The 19293-nt window shown below is 34.4% G+C and overlaps 3 protein-coding genes across 5 annotated transcripts; 2 read left to right on the plus strand and 1 right to left on the minus strand.

Moving 5' to 3' along the window:
* Positions 1-953: 953 nt before the first annotated feature.
* On the plus strand, positions 954-5173 carry LOC111634662 (torsin-1A-like). Its single transcript, XM_023379495.1, has 5 exons — positions 954-1139; positions 1684-1958; positions 2731-2906; positions 4401-4540; positions 4628-5173. Exons 1-5 carry the CDS (start codon positions 1082-1084, stop codon positions 4882-4884), a joined length of 906 nt encoding a protein of 301 aa, XP_023235263.1. The 5' UTR covers positions 954-1081; the 3' UTR covers positions 4885-5173.
* A 1118-nt stretch (positions 5174-6291) lies between these two features.
* On the minus strand, positions 6292-9518 carry LOC111634653 (excitatory amino acid transporter 3-like). The gene is made up of 9 exons (XM_023379487.1): positions 9336-9518; positions 8796-9266; positions 8501-8543; positions 8383-8434; positions 7559-7739; positions 7256-7489; positions 6985-7179; positions 6779-6913; positions 6292-6715 (listed from the first exon to the last, which is right to left on the minus strand). Exons 1-9 carry the CDS (start codon positions 9386-9388, stop codon positions 6478-6480), a joined length of 1602 nt encoding a protein of 533 aa, XP_023235255.1. The 5' UTR covers positions 9389-9518; the 3' UTR covers positions 6292-6477.
* A 3445-nt stretch (positions 9519-12963) lies between these two features.
* Positions 12964-17277, plus strand: LOC111634663. Of its 3 annotated transcripts, none has more exons than XM_023379496.1 (2): positions 12964-13192; positions 16297-17277. In XM_023379496.1, the coding sequence occupies exon 2, from the start codon at positions 16297-16299 to the stop codon at positions 16897-16899; it is 603 nt and encodes a 200-aa protein (XP_023235264.1). In that variant the 5' UTR covers positions 12964-13192; the 3' UTR covers positions 16900-17277. The 3 variants fall into 3 exon arrangements, with proteins under 3 accessions (XP_023235264.1, XP_023235265.1, XP_023235266.1); XM_023379497.1 differs by lacking the exon at positions 12964-13192 and adding an exon at positions 13403-14568; XM_023379498.1 differs by lacking the exon at positions 12964-13192 and adding an exon at positions 15794-15954.
* Positions 17278-19293: the final 2016 nt, after the last annotated feature.

The following is a 19293-nucleotide window of genomic DNA, read 5'->3' on the forward strand; positions in this document are numbered from 1 at the left end:
CGGCACTGTTGTGAACATTAAGTATTACATATTTCATTACAAGATATTTCATTACAGAGAGACTTGGAACTTAAAATATATTCATCGGTGGCATCTTGCGAAAGTTCTTTATTTATTTTCGATGAAGCGGATATGATGCCAGCCGAATTAATTGACGTGATAAAACCTTACGTGGATAATTATAATGATATCGAGGGAATAAATTTTAGAAGAGCAATATTCATTTTTCTGAAGTGAGTAAATCTTTATTCTGAGATTTCTTTATACGGAATGGTCGCGCATTCCTATGTCTTAGATTGTATCCTGAATCTCTTAATAAATATCTTAAGTGATAATTCGATGTACGTGTATCCGATAAGGTTTGGCTTTTCGAATTACAAATAACACTTGATAATTCATTCTGGAGCTTTCTGAAAATTTCTCAATTTCGTCTTATAACTGCTGAAAACCTAAACCTAACTGCACGGTAATATTTCGTGTGAACAGTTAATAGACATTCTAATCATCAAACTAGAGAATTTACAGAAAAAAAAGACATGAGGAATAATTTACATTTGCACGGATGAAGCGGAAAATACACAGATAAATTCTAAATAGCATACCATTGCAGGACCTCAAGGCGTCAGCTTATTGCTCTGAGGATCTTAGCAAATAGTCCAAGTGTAATCTGTTTCTCAGAGAAAGTGCTCCCTCTAGTGACGAAAAAATTAAACATTATTCAAAAAAATAATAATAACGCAGAAACATAGACATCATCTTCTAACGATAAAAACAATAAATCGTTTAATCTTTCTTGAAAATAAAACTAAATAAATAAAAATTTAAATTTTCAAATTATTTATTCGTAAATGAATTTAAAACTGTATATCTTTTTATTATTTTGATGTACGTACGATACGTTTATTACGCAATCTGACGCGAGACTGGTGTCAGCCGAGCGACAATGAAAACAATTAGAAAGATAATTGCGGTGTTATTTTTATTTCATTTGTTTGCAGTATCCGAAAGTTGGGATGGATTTGATGAAATACTTCGCTGGACGAAGTATATTGTGAATAAAGTTTATGACGGTATACATGATATGATATGTGCTAAAACAGAATGCTGCACGGACAATTGGAGAAAGGCGAACTTTTCGAGTAAGTTATTCCTTTTAAATAATTAAATTTAAGTAATTTTTAAGAAATATTCCTCAGTAATTTCCTTACAATTTAGTCATATTTAAGGATATAATTTTACGGTAGAATAATTTATTGCTATAAAAGGATGCGCCGCTTGAATTGTCTTTATAGACAATTACCGAAATATAGGAAAAAGTGTCTAAATAGTTTACTAACTTCCTTAATTTAAGATGTGTTTTGGTATTTTATTATTGATAAGAATTTATTTCGCGATTGTCCGTTCAAAAAACATGTAATTTGTGATGTGGTCGCGTGAAAGCGTGTCGCCTTCCGTTAATAAGACCCGAGTTTGAATGTACTTTCGTGATGTACTTATTGAAATACGTGGTTTCAATTGGCACGTACTCTAAAATAGAGAGGTCCACAGTTTATGAAACATAGTATAGTCTCGAATCATAAATTTTGGAAGTTTCTCCGATGCATTTCGCACCTGTAAAACGCTTTAACCTTTTATAATAAAGAAATTACTGTATTTAAATTTAAGATAACTTTGTTCTCGTAGATTTAAGTATCGCCTTAACTTCGACATTGCACGGGCAACACCTGGTCAAACAGATATTGCTACCTTCCATACGAGGCCATCTCATCGATAACGATCCCAAAAAAGCTCTAGTCCTATCGTTTCACGGTGGAACCGGCGTTGGTAAGAATTTCGTCACTAGGCTCATCGCCGAAAATTTGTACGTGCAAGGAATGAAAAGTAAATACTTTCACTTATTCATACATACCAGAGATTTTAAATTCGCTTCCGAACCAAACAAACTAAACGAATATAAGGTAAGATCGAATTATAATGTACTGTATTTACTTTTGTATATTTTTCGTTAAAATTTGTTTTAATATTGTATTTTATCCTCTCAACAGAAGATCTAACTTTGGTTTAGAAATTTAAGCTTAGTCTGGAGTTATACGGGTTGGGTGTCACCTGATATGAATATTTTCAATGAGATCATTCAATGCATGAATTCATACCCTCTAACACATTCAATTCGTTTGCTTCACAAAAAATTAAAAATTTTCTGCACTGTGTTGTAATATTGTCCATTTTTAAATTTCTGTCTTTAATTAATTAAGTTTAGGCGGCAGCCTACTGCCCTGGGAACCCAGGATCGAATCCAGACGGGTCGAAAAATTCCAGGATTTTTTTGGGGTGGTCCGTCTGGATAAATCAAGCCCGTCCCTTACGCCGGGTAGTGAAAGACGGGGCTTGATTTATCATTATGGGTTCTGGCCGAATCCATAATGGGCTTGATTAAGGTGTCCTCTTACAAGTTAGTGCTCACAGGGTGAAACCGGTTTTAAAAAATTAAGAATGATCATTTGATTGTGAACCAGTGAACCGTAACTTGGCAGGTGCAACAGGTGCACCCGCACAGGGTCCACTTAGAAGGAGGGCCCAAAATGCATGTATTTGTATTATTATTTTCGCAAACTTAATTAATTAAGGGTCCTAAATGCAAATTTTTGCACAGGGCACAGGAATGGCTAGTTGCGGCACTGTTGTGAACATTAAGTATTACATATTTCATTACAAGATATTTCATTACAGAGAGACTTGGAACTTAAAATATATTCATCGGTGGCATCTTGCGAAAGTTCTTTATTTATTTTCGATGAAGCGGATATGATGCCAGCCGAATTAATTGACGTGATAAAACCTTACGTGGATAATTATAATGATATCGAGGGAATAAATTTTAGAAGAGCAATATTCATTTTTCTGAAGTGAGTAAATCTTTATTCTGAGATTTCTTTATACGGAATGGTCGCGCATTCCTATGTCTTAGATTGTATCCTGAATCTCTTAATAAATATCTTAAGTGATAATTCGATGTACGTGTATCCGATAAGGTTTGGCTTTTCGAATTACAAATAACACTTGATAATTCATTCTGGAGCTTTCTGAAAATTTCTCAATTTCGTCTTATAACTGCTGAAAACCTAAACCTAACTGCACGGTAATATTTCGTGTGAACAGTTAATAGACATTCTAATCATCAAACTAGAGAATTTACAGAAAAAAAAGACATGAGGAATAATTTACATTTGCACGGATGAAGCGGAAAATACACAGATAAATTCTAAATAGCATACCATTGCAGGACCTCAAGGCGTCAGCTTATTGCTCTGAGGATCTTAGCAAATAGTCCAAGTGTAATCTGTTTCTCAGAGAAAGTGATCCCCATCTTTCTATAAACTCTCTATGGCAGATAGCCAGTTTCTCAGAAAGATCGGGGACACTTTTAATAAAAAACTGGCCCGTATTTAGATGTTAGCAATGTGAAGAAAATCTGGAAAATTTCATTTCACCAGCCAATTGGTGAGGAGCGAACTCAAGACCAAAACTACCAGTGTTCAGTGGTTTTATTCACTAGGCCACTGGAAAAGACTCGAGTTCGATCCGAGCGAGTAACATTCCACGATATGTTCATAGGCACAATATTTCGAGCCCTATTCTTCATCACACGGCCGCCTTATTGTGAAGATGGATGAACTCAACGCGGGTGTGGAAAAAGCTCGTTTTAGTGCCCACAGTAAAGAGTCAAATATTAAAAAAATATAACGTGCCATAAAGTTCATACGCCGTAACCAGCACGCATAAGGATTCTGCTCCATCCTGTGTAACCTTTATAAGTACTGTACATTTCTATAAAAACTTGAAGAAGTTTACAGATGCATGGATAGAAAAAAAAAAACCTTAAAGTAATACCCTATATTTGTATATACCACTATGTCTAAATACATTAATCTCTTGACGACAATTAAATTAAAAATACGTCTTGCTGCGTCTTCGGTCACACTGTTGCTCGGAAGAGAGTTACTCCCTCGGTGAGCGAGAGCGAGAAAGGGGTGGAATTAACACACACATATGTGGCGACTAGTTTCCAACAAAAGAGTTCAGGTAGCACAATTGAATAGGAGTCCGTACTCTAGACGAGGAGTCGACAAAAGGACGAAGGCACGTGTTCGAATCGGTCTTTTAAAACCTCCGAACTCCCTCTGGTGGCGATCGGACGAAGTGCGAAATTGGTCGCCACACATACATACACACACCTCCTTTACCATGTTTAAACATTGACTGACCGGACTGTTAGAAACAGTAGGACTATACAAATATGGCATACATAATCATAATTTAAGACCTTTTATATGATTGTACGATAGTTTCTCTGTATTGAAACAACAATCGATCGAATCAATTAAATTTTACATTTCCAGCAACGCAGGTAGCGAAGCCATCGAGAATTTAACTCGTCGAGTGTGGGAGAAATACAGAAAAAGAATAGACATAACCTTGAAAGATGTGGAACCTCTCATCGTCACGGATCTAAAGACCAAAGAAGCAACTAACGTGAAAGGTTTAGTATACAGTATTTCCATAGAATCTTCGGTAGATTTAAGTAGATCTTCGGTCGCCAATTATATGTTTTTGTATTAAATTGCAGTCGGTTTGTACGAAAGTAGCATCATGAAGAGTCACCTGATCGACACTTTTGTCCCCTTTCTGCCTCTAGAGAAGGAACACGTAAAATTATGTATAAAAGACGACTTGAATTCGAAAGGGCACGCGGTGGATCCGAAAGTAATCGAAGAAATTGCCGAAGAATTAAATTATTTTCCCGAAGGAACGACGAAGTTTTCTAAATCCGGTTGCAGAAAAATCAGCCAGAAAGTCAATATGAGATTGTTCGACGAATTGTAATTTTCTTTGACGTTGTTCATTAATTAGTGAGGATAGATTAATTTCCGTTTAAAATTATGAATTTATTTAATATTGTGCATTTTCTAATTTTTGTGTAATTTCTATTGTGTAATTTACTGATATGTCGGAGGGTTAGGACCCATCCCTCACCATCTCTATGAGATATATCACGTTCTGAGAACGAAATCGCAAAAGTCACGTGGTAAGAGGAAACCTTTTGTTACTTAATCTACAATTGAATTCATATGTATACTATCAGATTAATTTGATTGACATTAAAACATTAACAACCTCGAATGTTGTGAAATGATAAATAATATACTAGGAAACGAGACGGTTAAAGAGTACAGGATAGCTGTTATGAGTGTTCCTCTATTAGGGTGTCCTATTTTAGTTAAGTTTAGCCTATCCACTCCCCTTAATAATCAAATATGGTATCTAGCTCCGTCCTGAAAAGAAACCATGTGTAAGTTTTAAGTTAATATTTAAATTTTGCAAGTTTATTTTATTATAATAATTATAAGCACGTGGTTTTTTAATCTTATCTACCCCTCCCCTACTTAGTTTTTTTCTTATACCCTCCCTCTTTGACAGCCGGATGTCAGGGAGGCTAATGTAACAGCCCTACCTCTCTGAGGTTGCGGGATTGAATCCGGAGGGGTCTAAAAAATTCCCAGGAATTTTTTGGAGTGGGTCGTTCCGGATATGTCGTCATTATAAACGAAACACTTCGTACTTGAATCTATTAGCTCGGAATACATACACCACACTATGAACGTTTCTCTGTTATCACGTGACATGCTGTCCTCACCATATGCACAAACCTCATTGTGTGTCTGGCCGAACCCACTGTGGGTATGGATAAAAACCATCTAAATGCCCAGGAGATGAAAGAATCTAAATACTGTGTTTTGATCTGTTTTTTAAATGCGATATATTTTCTGTTTAATTTTGAAAATTATTGAAATTGCCAATACGAGTGAGAGAATTAGGCTCACTCATAATCGGTTCAGTTAACGTAAATAAAAAGAGAGATATGAAGTTCTGATCCGAATCCGGCTATGTATATTAGTAAGATAATCATCTACTATGGAACGGGTCGTTCAGATGAAAACAAGAAAATCCATGGTAAAAGATTGCACCTGGTGCATTCTTCCACTATTCTCTGTTAATTAAAGAACAATTCTTCTGAGGTTGAAGATAACACGGAATCATTTGAATGTGTTGAAGTTTTACCACGGCTTCACGTTTATAAAGTTCCATTGTAATGCCAACTCTTACGAGCAGTAACTTCTGTGATGCTTAGTGTGTGTCTACTATTTTATCCTTTTTAAATAGGTAGTACACGCATAATGAATTAGAAAACTCTTTACAATACACAACATACAGTAAAATTAAAAACACTTATATAAATCGATACTTTATAATAATATTAATTCGGATTATGTTAATTTAGATCATCAAATTTATGGAAAATTCTATAAATCAATATTTAAATAATTTTTTTAACAAGTCCAAAATGAAAACAATGCCAAAATAAGTCCTATTTTATGTGTTTACATTAAGAAACAGCACTTCGTTTTTATGATTTTGTTACTTTGAAGAGCCCATGGCCTTATCAGTCGGTAGGTCTTCTATCTCATCATCTTTGGCATAAGAAGGCGTAGAGTACCCTGTACTTAACTCTTCACGGTGGATTTTTTTATGATCTAATTCATCTTCGATATAATCGCTCACTGAAATTTCTTCCAATTCTTCTTGACATATATTGGCTACTATGGCGGAACCGTAAGCATCACCCAAAACATTGACCACAGTTTGAAACCTATCTCTGAAACAGAAAACACAAAGTTTATATTGAAAATTAATGGATAATAAGAGTTGTCTTACTTACAAGAACCAATCGATTACGAAGACAATGGCGACATTTTCGGCTGGTAAGTTCAAAGCTTGTAGAACCATGACTAAAGTGATCATCCCCGAATTTGGTATTCCCGCGGCTGCCACGCTAGAAGCCGCAGACATGACACTGCAAAATATTTCATTACGAGTTAAAATTATTGTAGAAATTTCAGAATATATCCGTTTGAAGAAACTCACACGACGGCGATAATTCCTCCCGAGTCGATTTCTATATTCTTTATTTGAGCGATGAATAATGCAGCTATCGGTTGAGCCAAGGCTAAACCATCCATGTTAATGGTTGCACCTATAGGAAGACAGAAGCTGCAGATTCTAGGATCCAAACCTATCTTATTCTTCAAACATTTGATGGTGATCGGAAGGGTAGCGGAACTGAGAAACCAAAAAATTAATCGTGTTATATAGATAACGGGTATAATTAATTGTATTTTATATTTAATTAAAATACCTTGAAGCTGTAATTAGAGCAGTTATAATCGCATGTAACATCCCTCTCATGAATGTAAAAGGATTCATTCTAGTGAAAACGAAGTAAAGGCAAGGTAGAATGAGCATGGAATGAATAAACAGGCCTAACAGCACTGTCAATACGTAACTTCCTAATTGCTCAACAATTAACATCACGTTCTCTGTTTCTACGATTTTTCCAATTATGATAAACATTACGGCCATAGGAGAAAACCTTAACAGAATCATTAAAATTGAAAAAATTAACCAAAAATCCTTTATAAAAGTTATCTTTAGAACTTACCAAATGAAGTGTTCTGCAATAATCATGATACATTCGTCGATACATTCGAAGAAGTTGAGAGCGGGTTTGGATTTTTCTTTCATCTTACTCAAACACATTCCTATCATAATGGCGAATACTACAAGACCCAAGATATTCATTTCTTGTATACGCGAAGATTTAAATTTCCACGAATGTATTTCTATAAAAATGTAAATAAGTCAGTTTCTATATTGATTTGATTGTCTTTGGGAATATTCAAACTAAACTATTTGAGCAATTATGAATCTGAAGAACATTTATTAAGAAATGAATTTGTTAAATCATGGCTATCAAATGGAAGACAAGAAATATTTGCAAAATGTTGACATAAATATCAATACAGTAGAGCGTCGTTTATCCGAAGGTCGTTATCCGAAACGTCGGTTATCCGAAGGAATTTCAGTCGACAAATTTCAATTTTCTCCAGTGCTCTGGCGCTGTAATCTTTGGCTATGTCTTGGGCTACTCAAATATTTTACATTTTTGTTACTAAATTAACTTCTGAAGTATAATTTTTTATTGTTTTTATATTTTTCAATATATTTATTTTGTTTGTACAAAATAAAAAAAATAATTTTTAACGATACAATAGTCTTCGTTAGGCTTAACATCGACGAAAATTCAACGCGAAGCGACACGCAACGGAGAAAAATTTCAACACGGGATAAATTAATATATTTTTTCGTACATGATTCGTTATCCGAAAAATAAGTTATCCGAACAACCCCAGTCCCCAATTGATTCGGATAAACGACGCTCTACTGTACTCCTCTCTCTCTCTTCTGTGTGTTGTAGAATCTCACCTGTAGAATTCCTAAGAGTTTCATTTTCTGGAGGAACAATCTCAGTAAATGTCTACAAAAGTAATAAAATGTATTAGAAGAAAAGTTCAGCAATGATTTTTGATCTATAGAAACTCACTTGAAAAATACAGGCTTCGATAATGTTGCGTGGTATCATATTCCTGAAAATAATGAAAGAAAAACAGTAAATCAAAATACTGATGAACACGAAAAGTGATTTCTAAAGTGATATTTCATGGCATAAGAAGGTAAAAAGTAGTGAATATTCTTGGAAACCACGACTTAAGGCCAATGCACACGAGCAGCAAAGTTAAGAGGTCGGTGCTTACTTAATTTTGTCATCAGCGTGAACCGACCTTCAGAATTTTCTGATTTCCAAGAATATTTTTGTGTGTCGTTTGCCACGTGCTCACCTTACAAGATCCAACAACTTATCTACAGTAAGACTAAAATGGATAACAGAATTTTGTTCTTTGACGTATGTATCTTCTTTGTGTTTTCCGGGTTGGATAACGGAAACCAGCACAACACCCAATGAAGTGGCGATCAGAGTTGTGCTGAGAAAAACGAGTATGGCTCTTACTCCTATTTTGCCAACAAGATTAACTTCCAGATTGCCCACAGCGGCTATGAGACTGGCAACAATCAGAGGGATGGTCAAAGCCTGCAACATTCTTAAAAAGATTTCGGCTGGAAAGTTAATATACATCAACCTCCTCTCGTCCCATTTTCGAAGATTTCTTACGCTCAAACCGATGACGATTCCGATGATTACGCAAATTATGGTCAGAATCGGGAGTAAGTTGGTACGAAGATACTCCTTGGCTTTAACTCTGGTTTGCGTCATTTCCGTGATTCCCACAGGAAAGCCTTTGTGGTACCTCCTGAAAATAAACATTTTCCTTTCTTAATCCATTCTAAATAAGATATTGCAATAATAAAATTAATCTTACCTCCCCCAAGGAAGGCTGAATGTCATGCTTTTTATCCTTTTTACTAACTTCATTTCGTAAGTAAAATTGTAGAATTAAATGTATTTAAACGTTCCAAACGTAACTTTTAATTTAAAAAAAAGAAAATGAAAAATATTCGAAAGGTTGTCGAATTATTCAAAATTCATTCCAAATTTAGTTCATTTGAATTGAGGAAGATGGCGCACTACGAGTGACGTGTAATTAATACATTTTGCGCCATCTGTTGGCAACATTTTTAAATATATGGTTACCTAATTTTAAAAAATAAATAAATAAATAATTAAGTTCTATTTTGCATAAAATCCTTGTAATTATGCATTAATTTTTATTTTAAAAAAAAACTTGCTTAATATTATTACAGTCTCCTGGAGGATACTTGTATCATTCTCATTCACACAATTCAATTGATCACGTTATATCCGGGTTAAGACGATCAAAAATAGCTTATATATTTCGCTTAATATAGGTTATATCCCAAATCTTATCTTGTTTCTACGTTTATTACTATGTTTTAATTTGTTTAACGATGCGATATAATGGCTTCTCAACCGACGTATCTATAAAAAGTTTATTTTTCTCGAAGAACAATGGGATAAATGGAGAAAAATAAATCTTTAATCCCTTTATCTCGGATTAAAATGTCGTTAGCCATATAAATCAATGAATAATTTGAATCCTGTTGATATATTTTTCTTCTTATAGATGTGAAAACATCCTCAGGAGTGATGATCCTCAGGACAATAAAGGATCTGTTTAATCATCCGAATCAATGATACAAGCTGTCCTTTCAGGATATTAAATCAATTCGAGGCCTTTTATTACTCCCAGGGATCGCAGTTTACTGATCGAGAAGTTCATTTCTAAATTATTTTAATGAATGACCCAAATAGAACAGGGGAAAGATTCAAAACCAAGTTATCGAGTGATGATTTTATCCCCGTGTAATCGATCGATCGACTGTAATCCACGATTATAAATCGATTATTAGTGACAATATGTCACACCGATCGTAACAGTTGATTCACAACAACTGCATATATGAGTCACGATCGATTGCCCTCATTATTTGTCATGAGTCACGTGTCTCCAGTGGCCACCTGGGTGAGCCTCCGAAATAGGTTATCCGTCAACAACGCTTTTTTAATGAAAAAATATGTCCACGCGTGCGATGACAATACGGCTTCTCCTACAGGCTTCCACCCCAACGAGCGGGGTCATCGTCACCGTGCTGACACTCTGACCTTCCAGACTTGGCGCCCGAGTCACACAATTGTTTTTTTTTCCCGCCATTTATTCTATTTTTTCAGGTCAGTGAGTGCCCGATCTATTTAAACCAATTCGTCTTCTTCAAATATTTGCCCTTTTGTTTGTAAAACGATAAACAGATACCCCCAAAACAATATTGCCCTACTTTTCAATACGTCCACCAAAATAGTTCCTGTTGAATCTACAAATGTTTCGCATTGTTTCCCCCCATTTTCTCATTTTAATGATATAATTTCTGAATGCTCCGATAACATATAAACGTTTTTCTTCGGTACGTGAGGCAGGAACAGTACTAGAAAAAGAGAAAAGATCATCCCCCTGTGTGTTCTATATAAGGTACGAAGTATATATCCCCCTCTATAAGACGTTTCCTATGCAAAAAAAAAAAAAAATGTATAAATTCTCGAGCACGTTCTTCTACTATTACGTCACTCTGACGTAATAGTAGAACTGTTCAACAATCAATAAAACTGTTCAACAATCAAACCATTTGTAATTGGTCAAGTTTTTTTTTCGTTTAAGTGACGTAACACATAAAAAAAGGCATTTTACGTAATAATTAAATCTCGCTTTTTCCGTAATTGAAACATTTTTGAAAAAATATATTGTTACGTAATTTCGACGCAACAGAAGAATATACAAAATTATATTTTCACGAAACGTGAGAAAATTTCACTTTATAAAATTTTATGTTTCAGAAACATGATATAAAAGAATACAGACAAGAACAGGAAAAACACATTACATATGCATTACTTTTATACTGTTCTATAGCCTATTCAACTATAGAAACGTGTTAAATAATAAATACATTTTTTAAAAATATTTATACTTAATAAATTTATTTAAATATATATGTAATTGTATAAAATTTTGAAATATAATTTATTTTATTTTAAAACACGTTTTATTTGCTTTTGTGTGATAAATAAACGAAACGTGTTTAAAGATATATTTACTTATTTGCTACGTAATCATTCTCCCTCCCCAGTATTAATTGAGTATTCTAAGAATTCGCAGAACAATCTACGAAAAAAATTAATAATGTTAATAAACTCTTCTCAATTTAAAAAAAAATTAAATTAATTTACAATTAAAGAAACTAAATTAAGTTTTTCGCGCGTATAAAAAGTTATTTCATTTTAAAAAAAAAGCAATTTATATTAATTGAAACGATTAAATTAACATAAAAATTAATTTCTCCGAGTCTTATCCCATTACATTATTACGTTTCGGTGACGTAACAATGAAAAAACTTTGTTTGACAGTTAAATTACTTGTAATTGGTCAACCCAGCTATAGAAATTATTTCGTTTGAATGACGTAACAAAAAGAAAAAATCCTACGTAATAATTAAAAAAAATTTTTTTAAAACTATTCTTACGTCATTTCAACGCAACGGAAATTGCACACATTTATAGAGAAACCGATCACTTTCGACTTGGTGACGTCACGAATGCTCTGTTGCGTCACAGCTATTTTATGACATCACGACAAATAGCAACCGGATGTCTTTCTAGTTTAGGCTGTTTTTTTTTTTTTCATTCTTTCTCTTATAAATTACATGTCTAAAGAGGAGCAAAGTTTTGCCTATCTTTCGCTTTCTATTGTTTTCTGTTACGCACGGGATGGAAAGAAAACAAAAATAAATATTTCTCTATTGCACGCTCGGGAACTTCTGTCCCCTGACGCATGACGTAATAGACGCATTACGTCCCAATCTTTCCCATCATCCCTTTCAAATTTACAATGCATGACCGACGATATCTCAAGATTAGTTTTCTGCGGTGTCTACGATCGGTCACTGACATTTTTTAGAGGTCAAATGTGGTTAAAGATGGTCTAAAAACTAAATTAGACCCCCAACACTCCAAAATGGCCGCTGTAATAATCCCTAGAATCAACAGAACGCACTCGATAATTTAATCCGAGGATTTATAAGTCTATTGTGCATCCATTTGATGGGGGAATACGTAAAGTTAGGGGGGGTTAAAATGTCACGTGATCGATTTCTAAAACTTTCTACTTAAATTAAACTAATGATTTTTGTAAACGTAATTTATTTTAATTAATCTCAAAATTGCAAGTAATTCATTATTTAATCTAAAATAAATCCTGTAAATTAATTAGCAGGGAAGATTGCCGAAAGTCACGCGCTCTCCTACTTAATTTCGAGCAATCGACACATTTCAAAATAAACCAATAAAAATGCCTGATTCAAAATCTATAACTTTCACTATCACTTTTCTTTATTGTTATTTACAATATTTAAAGAAAAATAAAATTTAATTCCCTCGATTGTGTATAACTCGATACGTAGACGTAACGAATCGTCAGATGTTGTACTAGTAACTGCAATCTGTTACTACTCTAATAACAGGTGGCGTACCTGCCAGGAGTCGGTCCACCCCCGCGCTGTCTGCTTTGGCGGCGAAGACAGTTGATCCACGAGTTTCGTTCGTGAGTGGATCAGCTCGTGGTAACACCTGACTGACTTTGGAAGCGGCAGTAACATGTAGTCGCTCTTCGTAACCCGGCGAAAACAACGTGCAACGTTAGTTTTTCTTCAGGTAAGTTCGTTAGTGATTTTTAGGATCCCTATACTTTTTTCTAATCCTTGCGCTTGTAGGGATCATTTTCTCTTATAAAATGATCCTTGGCACATTAATAAATTTCGGGTTAAGGTTTTTACAAGCGTGAAATTTACTAATTTTACATAAAATTGCGAAATTTGCGGTGTTTACGTAAGGTAGATGATAAGCTATTTCGTCGTCTTTTATCGTATTTTAGGTTCATAGGTTACTTTCCTGTACCCCTACGTTTTTAGTAAAATCTTATTCATTACCGGATACATCAGTACGGCAGCCAGTATGTTATTTAAAAAAAAAAAATAAAATAGAAATTTGTACGTGTGCTACTGTATGAAACCTTGAACAGAATTCTAATACGCACGTTTGCTGTGTTTTGTGTAACAAAGAATTATGCATGCTAATTAAACTTTCTTAAATCTCGATACGTGAACAGGCTTCTCCCAATCATACACGATGGGAGGAATTCGAAATTTGAGGCCCCGGAAATGAGGGGGGAGAGTTCGTTTTTGTCTGTCAAAAGCAGACAAAAATTTTTCCAATTTTGCCATCGGTTGTTTTCTCGACTAGTTTTTACACCCCGATATAGACGTAACAATAGCTCTATTCCGAGAAAAACTGATTATCATTGGGAGTGGTGACGTCAAAGAAATCCGGCTCGTTCTGACCTACTAGAATACAAGATACTTTGATTATTATTATTATTATCGCGCGTTTAATTACGACATACAAATTGAAGGTGACAAATAGACAATATGGCCACCGATTCTCGAAATTTAAATGTTCCATTTAACAAATAGCTTTAGTATTGTCTGTTAAAAGCCTATTGTTTGACCTCTATTGTCGAGGGTAGTTAGTTCTGGACGTCCATCGAGGGTCGTTCACTTCTAATATTGCTGGAACGGGGGCACTGGCCATTCTGTTCCGGATCCTCCCACGCGCTAAACTAGCCCTTGATTACTTTGTAGACATCTTAAAACAAGGCCCTTTTTTTGGTGTATATACAGTATATAACAATTGGCGATTCGCGATACTTTCTTCTGTCGAAACGTCGCGATGACATCATTCGTCTCGACACTCCTACGACACCTGGCTCGACTGGTTGGCCACGTGACTAGTAGGCTTTAGCACTACCCGTTACCTGTTGGAATTTTTGAGGTGATTAGTACCTTTCGTTTTCATTCATTGGTCGATCAGCTGATAGAAAACTCCTCGGAGCGTTAGATAACAGCAGTTATTAACAGGATACCTTTCTTCGTGCTACTATGTATCAGTTGTCTTATCTATTGTGATGTCAATTGTTAAGAATCTAAGAATTCCAAGCATTTTATTAAGTGAAGAAGCTTAAACTCCACAAAGTAAGCCTTTTTTTTTTGTCGTTTATACTCTACTAAAATTAACATTTTATATATCTTTTAAGGGTCTTTACTTCCCACAAGATTATCTTAAAGGTGTTTTCAAGTATATTTAAGGCTTCAATTCCTTCTTTTACTTCTAGTTTAACTCCTGTAACGTTTAAACCTTTATATCCTAAGATTTATACCTCATTGTTACGCGAATTATTTTTAGAAATAATTTTTGATAAAATTAATGTGTTAACCACTAAGGTTTCTTATTTAAGGAATGTAATTAGATAAAAGCAAATTGTTTTTCCCAGAAGGACAGGACATCAAAGTCCAGACAGCAAATTGAAATTCAACACTACAATCTACAATCGAAATCTATATCGGCTTACATACATACGAGAATAACTCAATTTTTTTTTAACGTAAAATTAGGGTTTATTCCCGAATTAATATACTAAAAACTCTTATCAGCAAGATTTAATTAATGTTTTCGTGTATAAAAACCTTACACGTGCCTTACTATGGTAGATATAAATAGGTTAACCTACAATTAAGAACCTTGAAATTAAATCACCACAGCTTCAAAGTTTAACACGTTTCGAGACATTCCAAAAAGAAAATAATCAACTCTTCGAACTTTAAACGTACTTATACGTCGGCTTTGGTCATTTTCCGATAACAAAAAGCCAGAAAAAATTTAAATTAACCAGCCGCCAATCAGAAGCGAATTTAATTTAAATTAACCAATGAGACGAAAAGGATTTAAAATTTTAAAATAGCCTCCGGCCAATGAAGTGATTTTTAAGATGGTGACGACAATTAACGATTCGGTTATTTTTAAAGGCCTATAGGTAAATTAGTGGAATGCGGTTTAATTAAAGGGAAGAGGCAATGACTCGTCAGCAATTAGTGTTTATCGCGAGGGGAGAGAGTGATTATTTCTATTTTGATCGTCTTTCCAGTTGGATGATCAGAATTGGACTCGAAGAATGTTTCGTTCCATAACTCAAGATTCAATCTGCTATTTCCTGTTGTTTTCGATTTTTTAAATGTTGTTTTGAATAATAAAACATGTTTTATATCTTTTATTTTTACATTAAAAAACGATTTCTCACGCTAATAAAAAAAAAAAAAAGTTGCGTGTTTAACCTGAAATTTATAAAGTTTTGCTTTCGAATATTCGTTGGCCAATAAAATGCGCTGATTTTGAATTTTCAAATAAACGAATCTCATTGGTTAATTTAAAAATTCTTCGTTAGTCCATAGTTTTTAAGTTTTTAGAGATTCTAGAAGAATCTAAAACCATAGCAGAGAATGAACTATATTATTCACAGTTAAATCATGTTTCAAAACCCGATCTATCTATAATTTGGCTCCATTGATCCTTGCTGTAGCAAAGTAATTATTTCCACAAGCACGATTATTATCCAAAGCGCGGCGTATCGCTTCGCGTTTTCGCGTTGCATCAGCGCTTCCGCCATGAATTTCTTGTTACGTACTGTATATTTCAGGAATTAGTAGTAATAATATAAAAATTAAATCTATTTTTGTGAAATATAATGCGAAGAGAGCAAAGTTAATCTTATAATTTGATTTACTCATAGTATATTCTAGCTAATTTGCATATCGCTCGGCGAATGCGGCGCGCCATCAAGAATCTGTATTGAAATCTGTAGCTTATTTTAATCGTTCCTAATAATAAAATATTTCTTCTAAATATTTATTATTTTGCTTTTTCAGATGACCATGGACAGAACGATTCCTCACGTGCGCGATATTTTCAACGGACCGGACATATGCCTTTATGATCACTCTCCTCAGACCAGGAGGAGGAAGAAGATCGAAGATCGATCCCCGGAAGAGGGAAGAAAACCTAGAAATACAAATCTTCCTTCTATTAATAATAAAAACTTGGAGGACTCAAACTGTAGTGAGTGGGAGGAAGAGCACAGCAAGATGCCATATTCGACTAAGACACTAACAGATCGGGACATACGGATTCTGGAACGTCACTTATCCATGAAGAAGACCATTCGCAAACAAATAAGTCGGAATCTGGCTCAGGCATTCATAGAGGACCCTCGGACTTCAGAAAACCAGAACGTGACCAGGAGTGCGGAGAAGAGCGTCACGCTAACTCGTGCCAAGATGGGCAAGTGCGAGCAGCCCTTTCTCTACATGCTGAGGGACCCACAGGAGGAAATCGATTCGGGCCACTCTAGTCCAATTCGCCACAGCGATTTCAGCGAAGACGAGGACGAAATCAAAAAATCCCAGAAGGAGTTACCAGAAAACAATAAATTCTCTTTTTGGAAGATGTTTTCGGGGAAGAAGAAACGATAGTTTGCGTTTTCTTTTTGAGATACACGAGCCGTTTTAAATGCATGTTTTATTTTTTGGTATGGGTTCGTCGCCCTCTTAATGTTGAGTTGTCGAATCAGCGTCACGTGATGCTCCAAAAATCGACTCTTGAGATCTCATAGCGACGTCTGTCGGAGACGTCTTGTACCCGTCCAAACTCGTTATGTGATGTTTTACACGCTCTGTACCCGTAGTGCGATTTCTCGGAATGAAATTTTTTTCGTGTGTGTGTGTTGTATTTTTCTAGTCGTAAATACTTAGCCTTGTTTCGCTAAGAGTTTTCTTGGTTGGGTGCAATCGCTATTTTTGTAGGATAATTTTTTTTCCCCAAATTAAAAACCATTTATTGAAAAAAAGAAACCAAACTTTCGCTCCACGTTTTAATTGTTTCGAGTTCATTTTATTTTTTCAGAAATACATTTTTGTGTAATGTAATTATGTGTTACGCTACGAAGAAAACCCAATTAGCGACGTTCCTGAGTAATTTTCGAACGTTGGCTCGACGTTCGTACTAGAAGAGAGGAAGGATAGAAAAAAAAATCAAAAGGTATCGTGGGAAAAATAATTATAGATAAACATTTTCCTATCGGAGATTCTGCCAACAATTACGAGAATCGAACGAAGTCGTTTCTTTGTTGGTCAGCAGAACGAGATTCGTCCCACAATGGATAATTACTCGGTAGTGAAAAAAAAATGGTAAATTAGATCAATGCACTCTATTTCTCATCTCGGACAATAGATGGCGGTAATTGTAATTAACCATCCGTGATTCGTGTTCAAAAATTTCTTAATTTCCATCGTACTAATGCGAGAGAAGTCAAAATTTGGAATTTACCAACGATAAATAATAATAATAAATTACATTATTAGTTTTAAATTGAAAATTAGTATCGTTTTTATCCTCCAGGTGGTGGTAATATGTTACGATCGACGAGGTTATGATAGAAATAAAATCTTTAAACAATTTTTTTATATCAATTGAACGAATTTAAAATTTTTCGATCGGTTGGAATAGTATAAATGTGACACGAGTAAATTTTTTTTCTCTACTTTCACTAACCGAACAGTACGGCTTTTCCGTCGATACTAGTGCCATCTGCCTGCGTACTCTCGAATCATGCGCCTAGCAATGCGAATGTCGAAATGGTAAATGAACCAATGACTCAGTTCGTTTCATATTACACGGAATCTCATTGGCTAACTGAGCAGCTTGCCATCTAAACCAGTCACGTATTTTGTACAAATTTCTTCGGTGGAGCTCGTGTTTAATTAAAATTGGCTGAGAAAAATAAAGTGTAAAACAATTTCTTGCGAAATTCCGCCCTTTGTGTGCAAATTCTTTATTTTTCTGGTGTCAACGTGTTCTCTACTTCAAAAATATGCTTGTGCATATATTTTCTACCAAATATTTTTAAAATACATAACGGAATTTTGATGCGATGTGGTTTAAAATTTGATTATTTTGAAAAATTAAACCCTTCAAACTCAGTTGTTGACCAAATTTACGAAGCCAGGAAAATGTTAGAATACAAAACATTCCATATAAGCAACAATAAAATATTTAATAAACAGTACAAATTCCTAAAATAAACTTTCGCCATTATTAATACAATGATCAAAATGGTTAAGGACAATCGTTTAGTCATTAATTTCATGTTTTATAATTAAATATTTAATCATTTTGATTATTATAATTAAATCGTAATTAATACTACAAATTACTCTTGCAGTAATTAATATTTTTTAAAAATGAATTTTAAATGTTTCTACATTGTTGCCAATTCAATGTTTTCGGCACTAAATCTAGTGTTTTTGATTAGTTGTTTAGTGTCCTGTTTGTTAAAAATTAGTTGTCTGAATTAACTAATAATAAAATTTGTATGTCAACATATAATTGAATGAAATCGCCCTGAGGTTGCCAAATTCCAGGTGTTTCCTGGGGGCACTTGAAATTTTCAGACTTATATATATATATATACAGTAGAGCTTCGATTATCCGAACCTCAATCATCCGAAAGAATTCCAGTCGGCAAATTTAAATTTTCGCCAGTGCTGTGGCGCTGCAATCTTTGGCTATGTCTTGGGCTACTCAAATATTTTGCGTTTTTGATACTAAATTAACTTCCGAAGTATAATTTTTTATTGTTTTTATATTTTTCAATATATTTATTTTGTTTGTACAAAATAAAAAAATAATTTTTAACGATACAATAGTCTTCGTTAGGCTTAAAATGGACGAAAATTGAACGCGAAGCGACACGCAACGGAGAAAAATGTCAAGATGGGATAAATTAATATATTGTTTCGTACATAATCGGTTATCCGAAACATCATCTTCCGAACAAACCCAGACCCCGATTGATTCGGATAATCGAC

This window comes from Centruroides sculpturatus, unplaced genomic scaffold (assembly GCF_000671375.1).
Source record: "Centruroides sculpturatus isolate CEXI.00-Female unplaced genomic scaffold, Cexi_2.0 scaffold899, whole genome shotgun sequence".
Taxonomy (NCBI): Eukaryota; Metazoa; Arthropoda; class Arachnida; order Scorpiones; family Buthidae; genus Centruroides; species Centruroides sculpturatus.